Consider the following 7,741-nt stretch of genomic DNA (forward strand, 5'->3'; position numbering starts at 1 on the left):
TGTGAACTACCCTTCAGAGCAATTTATTTAAAGCTTTTGACTGAAAAGCTGGAACATTTGAGAAAGAAATGTGTGAAAGCTAGCTCACAGCTTTAACCCCACTGTCGTGACTGATTAAGTCAATACGTACTTTTGGAGCTATTGTTAGACATAGATGTTAAGATACTTTGTCGGCACAAGTTATGGTCACAACAGAAGCCTTTTTATTTCTATTGCATCCTCTGGAAATAGGCAGTTTTAACCAGTTGCCTTTGTTGTCTTCCTGCAATTATAATATGACTCTTATTTTGTATATTTAGCCGTTGTTGACTATTTTTCCATCAAACTCTCCTTAAGAATCCTTTCCTATCAATTATGGAATAAAAACATAAAATGTTAGAAAAACTCAGCAGGTCTGGCAGCACCTGTGGAGAGAGAAACAGAGTTAACGTTTTGAGTCCGAATGACTCCTTCAGAGCTGAAGCTTTCACCTATCAATTATGCATTTGGTTCTCTCTCTTTCTCTCTCAGCCCCCACCCAGTTAATGTCTCTTGCCTTTGGTAGGTATCCTCTTTTCATTGTCAAGCACCTATGTGAGGAGCGTGTTGTTTACTTTTAGACTGCTGTTGTTTTGTTTCACTTGTTGAAAAAGTTGTAAACCAAATGTACCGGTTTAACTTATTGTACATTAATATATTACAGCAATAAATGAGGTAAGTGTTTTTAAAGTGTATGTCTGTGGCTTTTTGTTTTTTTAAGCTAAGTCTTATAGGTTGGTCCAATTAACTCATTGCATTAACTTTCAGACTCACATTTTTTGATTATCATGGGTTTAGCAGCTTGTTGGAGTTGTGCAATTTCTGACCACAAGATGGCATCAAATTGCTTTTTATATCTGGTTTCAGTCAAAAAGTAAACAGGATGTATTTCATACAGGTTGCATTTTGAAATACCGTGGGGTATAAATTTCCTCTGGCACATCTTCGGATCTAAAATGGGCACCAAATGCCCCAATCAGGAGGCCCGAGGTTGGCCTAAAATTGTGCCAGTGGCCTAATTAATGTTACTTGGGTGAGGTCAGGGAAACCTGGGCAGGGCAGACTTGACGCTCGCTCTGCTTAGGACAGCCCCATTTCACCCTTGAGCAAACCTAGAACAGGTGTTAGGCCCTGCATTAGCACATGCAAATGACCTAAGGTCCATTTTATAACCTTTAGGATTGTATACTTAAATGGAGTTGGTGTATTTGGTGACTGCTTTGGTGCCTTCGGGGACCGGGTGTTTGGCCAGTTTCCCTGGCAGCATGAGGCGGACGACGCTCTGGATTTCCCTGACCGAGATGGTGTGGCGCTTGTTGTAGTGAATGAGGTGCGAAGCCTCGGAGGTGATGTGCTCGAAAATGTCGACAACGAAGGATTTCATAATACTCATGGCCTTGGTGGAAGGGTGGAGCTGGGTCAGCACCCTGTACACGTAAGTGGAATAGATCTGCTTGCGAGATTTTCTCCACTTCTTAGGCGGCTTCTTGGTGACTTTAGTCAGCGACTGCTTCGACACCTTGCGGGACGCACTGCCCTTCACCACATCCGCCACCTCAGGCATTCCACTGCACTTGGACCAACTCAGCCGGACACCCCAAACATCTGAGAAATGGCCCAGCCCAATATTGCATCAGATGCCTTCCAGGTGTCCTTGGAGCATAGGGAACTGGTCTGCAAAATTAGCTTTCATTGCACCTGTGTAGAGTCTTAAATGAGTGCAATGAAAAGAGTGCACTTAGCATCACAAAACTAAGGTAAGGCATTAAATTTTCCTGTAAGAAAAAGATAACCTATTTAGCTCAAGTCAAAATTCCAGGCTTTTACTGTTCTTCAAAAATTACAACTTCTGAATGCACTCCAGCCATTGACTAATTTTCCAAAATATTTAGAGTTTATTGCTTTGTTGTAATCAAGTGTTTTTTTTACTCAATTTCATCACGACTTGCGTAATTTCATTTCCCTAAATGTCAAGTTATCTTGTTTGTTTTAGCTGAGCTCAGATCCCCTGAGAGAAAAATATTCCACTTCAGTCTTGCCCAGTGTCAACACAGTCAAACAAGATCACCAGGCATTTTTTTTAAATTGATCCTTAGAGAGCAGACAACATATAACTATTCACAGTGGAGTCTTCTAATAATGCTGGAGCTCAGCTCTAATTTCCTATTCTCCATTCTAAACTGAGAATGGAAGGAGGAGCAGGATCATTCCAAAATGTGTCCATAAAGATACTCATATCTTATAGACCAACAAGTTACCGCTTTCTGTTAGCTGCAATGTCAAGAAAAAATCTCCTTAGTCAGGAAACTCATATTGAAGTAGCAGCGTTTCATTAGTGAGAGGACAGATGATATTTCAAGTATGTAAATCAAGGAACTGGCATTATTAAGTATAGTTATCGGGAGGCATAGGCCTGCAGGCCTTGCCAAGCCTGATACTGACAATAATTTGGGATTTCTTAACACGGTTTCTTTGGGGAAATTAAAAAGCTGTTATGAACTGCCTGAAAGAAGTGATAAAACATTAATTAAATCTCCTCAAGATTGGCTGAGTGAAGCTTGAGAGGCAGTAGCAATGAGCTGTTTAGCTCTTAGTTCTAATACACAGGATGAATGTCTCCTCTTTTCAAAGCATCATTAACTTGCAACTATAGCGAATTGGTTCATTACAATATCATTATTTCTTTTTTATTCATTCATGGGATAAGAGATGTCAGCTTCACTGGTTGGACCAGCATTTATTGCCCATTTCTAATTGCCCTTGAGAAGGCGGTTGTGAGCTGTCTTCTTGAACCGCTGCAGTCCATGTGGTGTAGCTACACCCACAGTGCTATTAGGAAGGGAGATCCAGGATTTTGATCCAGCGACAGTGAAGGAACGGCAATATATTTCCAAGTCAGGCTTGGAGGGGAACTTCCAGGTGGTGGTGTTCCCATGTATCTGCTGCCCTTGTCCTTCTAGATGATAGTGGTCACGGGTTTGGGAGGTGCTGTCGAAGGAGCCTTGGTGAATTCTTGCAGTGCATCTTGTAGACGGTACACACTGCTGCTACTATGCGTCGGTGGTGGAGGGAGTGAATGTTTGTGGATGTGGTGCCAATCAAGCAGGCTGATTTGTCCTGGATGGTGTCAAGCTTCTTGAGTGTTGTGGGAGCTGCACTCATCCAGGCAAGTGAGGAGTATTTCATCACAACCCTAACTTGAGCCTTGTAGATGGTGGACAGGCTTTGGAGAGTCAGGAGGTGGGTTACTCGTCGCAGGATTCCTAGCCTCTGACTTGCTCCTGTGGCCACAGTATTTATATAGCTAGTCCAGGTCAATGTTAACCCCCAGGATGTTGATAGTGGGGGATTCAGTGATGGTAATACCATTGAACTTCAAGGGGTGATGGTTGGATTCCCTCTTGTTGGAGATGGTCATTGCTTGATACTTGTGTGGTGTGAATGTTACTGGTCACTTGTCAGCCCAAGCATGGATATTGTCCAGGACGAGAATTTTCTCCCTGTAGGGTGGTCCAGTCGGGACCGGGCGCGGAGCCGATCGCCGCCCGTGATTGGCTGCGCGCCACCATTTTATGTGGGTGGGCCAATTAAGGTCTGCCCAGCGTGACGCGCACCCCGAAGTGCTCAGTGCTACCTTTGCAGGGGATAGGGGGGAAGATGGAGAGTCGTGCATATGCACAAAATTGGCCGGATTGGATTTGTCCTGCTTTTTGTGTAGAAGACATACCTGGGCAATTTTCCACGTAGCTGGGAAGCATTTGAATGATTGTGGCTTCAAGGAGCCCCAGCAAAACTGGAGTCAATGGGAATCAGGGGGAAAACTCTCCACTGGTTGGAGTCATACCTAGCACAAAGGAAGATGGTTGTGGTTGTTGGACGGCGCACGCCTGAACCAAATGAGCATAAAATGATGTGCGATGACGTTGGGCAAGCATCCCTACACCATCACACACTCGCGGGATATTTCAGTCAGCAGGCACGCGCGGGTTTCCACTAGGCCTATTAAGGCCATTAACCTAAGATCAGTTTTTCACTGCCCATCCAACCTTACGGTCAGCAGGCAGGAGAAAAGGCCAAACGGCCTTTGGAATTTTTAGGAACCCTCATCAACAGGCGGGATGAGGTTTCCAACAGCAAATAAAAATTAAATAAAAATGTTTTAATTTCATTTATAACATGTCCCTGCTCATGTGACAGAGTCACATGAGGGGACATAGTTTTTTAACATTTCAAAGTTCTTTATTTTTAATTTCTAAAAATCTTCATCTATGTGCCTCAGGGAGCTGTTCCTGTGCACACCTGCGCACATGCGCGAACTTACGGCTCACCCTCCTCCCTGCCCCCTCCACACAGGCAGCGCTGAGTGCTGCAGTGCACTTTTCATGCTGGGTAGGACTTAATCGGCCTGCCAGCGTGGTCGCAGCCCGATCGCGGGCAGTGGTCGGCTTCCCGACCACTTCCGCTCGCTCCCGCCGAACCCGCCCGATGATGGAAAAATCCTAGCCATAGAATGGAAAATGGATCAGAAAGTCCCATTGGCTATGTCTCGAGAACCCTCTCCACAGCCGAGAAGGGTTATTCCCAGCTAGAAAAGGAAGGTTTATTGGTGGTATTTGAGGTGAAAAAATTCCACCAGTACCTACATGGACAACATTTCACCATTGTGTCAGACCATAAACCATTAATGGGTTTATTCAGTGAGGATAAAGCCATCCCACCAATAGTATCAGCAAGAATACAACATTGGGCCTTGATATTATCTGCATATGAGTCTACTTTTAAGTACCTTATTGGCTTACATATTGCAAATGTGGATGCACTCGGTCATCTCCCATTACCAGATAGTATTGTATGTGCTCCACAAGAAGTTGTGCTATTACTGAATTTTTTTGATTCTTCACCATGTGTGCAAAGCAAATTAGAAATTGAACGATCAGAGATCCATTATTGTTGAAAGTCAGAGACTTTGTTTTGCAAGGATGGTAAAATTTACCTAAATCAGGAGAGTTGGGACCATTCCATGCCAGAAAAACAGAGTTGAGTTGTCAAGATGGAATTTTGTTCTGGGGATCAAGAGTGGTCATCCCTTCACAAGGAAGAGAACCGCTCTTGACAGAGCTTCACAGTGCGCATCCAGGCATATCAAAGGTGAAAATGCTTGTGCAAAGCTATGTCCGGTGGCCAGGCATTGACAGTGACATTGAAATCATGGTCAAGCACTGTGTCTATTGTCAGCAACAATAAAAGTTGCCTGTTTCAGTTCCCCTGCATCTGTGGGAGTGGCCTGGTCGACCTGCGTTAGACTACATAGCGATTATGTAGGGCCATTCTTAGCTACCAAGCTTTTGTTGATTGTAGATGCACATTCTAAATGGATGGATGTAAACAAAGTCAAATCACCAACATCGAGTGCAACTATTGAGAATCTGCGTCACTGTTTTAGCACACATGGCCTACCAGAAATCATCGTTTCTGACAGCGGTACAGTCTTTACCAGTACAAAGTTTCAGAGATTCATAAATCTGAATGGAATCCGACATATTAAAACAGCCCCTTACCATCTCTCATCAAATAGTTTAGCCGAGAGTGCTGTGCAAACTTTCAAGTCCAGTAAGCAGAGGTTATCAAAAGGTACTCTATAAACTTGACTTTCCCACTTTCTTCTCAATTATCGTTCAGCGCCACATTCGACTACGGGTTCAGTACCATCTGAATTATTGATGAAACACCGCCTATGTACAAAGTTAAGCCTGGTGTTTCCAAATTTAGAAGAAAAGGTAGAGAGGAGTCAGAGTAATCAAAAATTGAACCACAATATACACAGCAAAGCTCACGCATTCAGTGTAGGTGACACAGTATTCATACAACATTTCGGAAGTGGATCTTGTTCAGTTCCTGGAACCATTGTCTTAGAGACTGGTCCCTTATCTTTCCAAGTGTAAGTGGAAAATAGAATTGTTTGTAAACAGGTGGACTGTATTCGTGATAGAGAGACCTTCCAACAACCAGCGATTCCGCCTGTTATTTAAGTCGAACCATCAATTCCTGAGGTGACAGATCAACCTAGAATAGACATGCCCTATGTCTCTGTAGGATTGCCAAACCCAGAGCAGCCACTTTCTAATGATGCATCTCTTGCTGTAGTTCCTGGTCACGTTGATCCTGTTGAGGAACCGCAAGAGTTAGAGCTACACCACTCTAGCCATATAAGGAGCGAGCACCTCAGTGACTTTACATTTAGTCACCTGAAGCTGTATATATGTATATGTTGTTGGATATTCAAATGTTCCCTGGAAATAGAAAGTGTAAAAAATTAAAGGGGGAGGAAATGTAGTAACTGAAGGTGTAGCCTTTCCTGCTGTCTATCAGGAGTCACGTGATGTTCTTCGAGGCTCCGACCAATGAGCCCTAAGTGTGGGTAATCTGGGAGGTGGGGCTTCCTGACGAGATTCCTGATCGAACATATAGCTCCCGAAAAGCTCTCTGTAATAAAGTTAATCTGTTTCTTGTTGAAATATGTTTGCTCCGTCAAGTCATTACACCTCCACACCCAAAAAGCTCGGGACTTACGTGGGTCCCATTGCCATGATATTCTTTCCGGAGACTGATTGTAGTCCCAGCAGCTCCCATTACCGAGTTCTGATGCTGCAAGAGCTGTGGGCCAATCAGATTAGCTGGCAGCTTTCGAGGGTGGGACTTCCTGCCACTGATGGTGTAAGTCCCACTCTGAGCTGGTTAAGGCTGCCTGCAGTGTAATATCACACCGGGACTGCCTTCTTTAACGTCAGTCAGTTTGCGAGCCCACCTTGCAAACTGACTGACGGAAATTCAGCCCACCCTGTATAACAGTAGGAAGATTTCTTTACTCCTACACTCCAGACCCTTTGTAACAAAAGCTAACATGCCATTTACCTTGCTAATTGCTTGCTCTACCTGCAAGTTAACTTTCTGTGATTCATGTACAAGGGCACCCAGGTCCCCCTGAATGCACATATTTATCAGACTCACAATTCCAAAAATATTCTGCTTTCTAGTTTTTTCCAACCAAGGTGGAGAACTTCATACTTTGCCTCATTGTATTCCATTTGCCATATTCTTGCCTAGTCACCTTTGCAGCCTCTTTTCCCACCTAACTATGTCATCAGCAAACTTAGATAAATTATATTCAGTTGCCTCATCTAAGTCCTTGCTATAGATAGTCCTTCCTCTGGGTCTAGAGCAACAACTATAATTTTACCTCAAGTTGGTCAAGCCAGGGTATTATGTTAGGAGTGGTGGTGTGTATCTCTGTAATACCTCCTTCATATTTATGAGTCAGGCATTGAGTTGTTATGTGTCCCATGGTCCGTTCTGGATGGCCACAGGAGAGTTTTTAATTTTCCATTTGTGCATCAGGTATCCGCATCTGCCATAGTTTATATGGATGTGGTTTAGGGATGCCCATGAGCTTCGTTGGGGTTCGAAACCAGGGACCTTCTGTGTCGAGTCTTTCACAAGGTGTTTGTTCATGACTTCTTCTGAGGAACATTCATTTTTCCAAGCTTCTTCAGGTTTGAAATCGCATTGCCTGCGGTTGTGCGCAAGGGTCTAAAAGGGCTTCCATGACTTCAAGCAGAGGTGAGGGATATTGGTGAGGTCCTGGTGGATAAGGTGGCATTTATTTACCTCGATTTGCTGAGTTTTACAGTGGGTCACTATGTTGCGGTGGATTGTTGGGGTTGGG

The 7,741-nt window shown here is 43.9% G+C and overlaps 1 protein-coding gene across 1 annotated transcript; it reads right to left on the reverse strand.

The window, feature by feature from the left end:
* Positions 1-1,207: 1,207 nt before the first annotated feature.
* LOC144677600 (histone H2B type 1-L-like) lies at positions 1,208-1,582 on the reverse strand. The gene has a single exon (XM_078537919.1). The coding sequence runs from the start codon at positions 1,580-1,582 to the stop codon at positions 1,208-1,210; it is 375 nt and encodes a 124-aa protein (XP_078394045.1).
* Between the last annotated feature and the right edge of the window lie 6,159 nt (positions 1,583-7,741).

The sequence above is a fragment of the Cetorhinus maximus genome, chromosome 1 (assembly GCF_964194155.1).
Source record: "Cetorhinus maximus chromosome 1, sCetMax3.hap1.1, whole genome shotgun sequence".
In the NCBI taxonomy this organism is placed as follows: Eukaryota; Metazoa; Chordata; class Chondrichthyes; order Lamniformes; family Cetorhinidae; genus Cetorhinus; species Cetorhinus maximus.

Excerpts from the sequence above, each read along its gene's own strand:
- LOC144677600 (XM_078537919.1), bottom strand. The coding sequence starts at position 1,582 with ATGCCTGAGGTGGCGGATGTGGTGAAGGGCAGTGCGTCCCGCAAGGTG.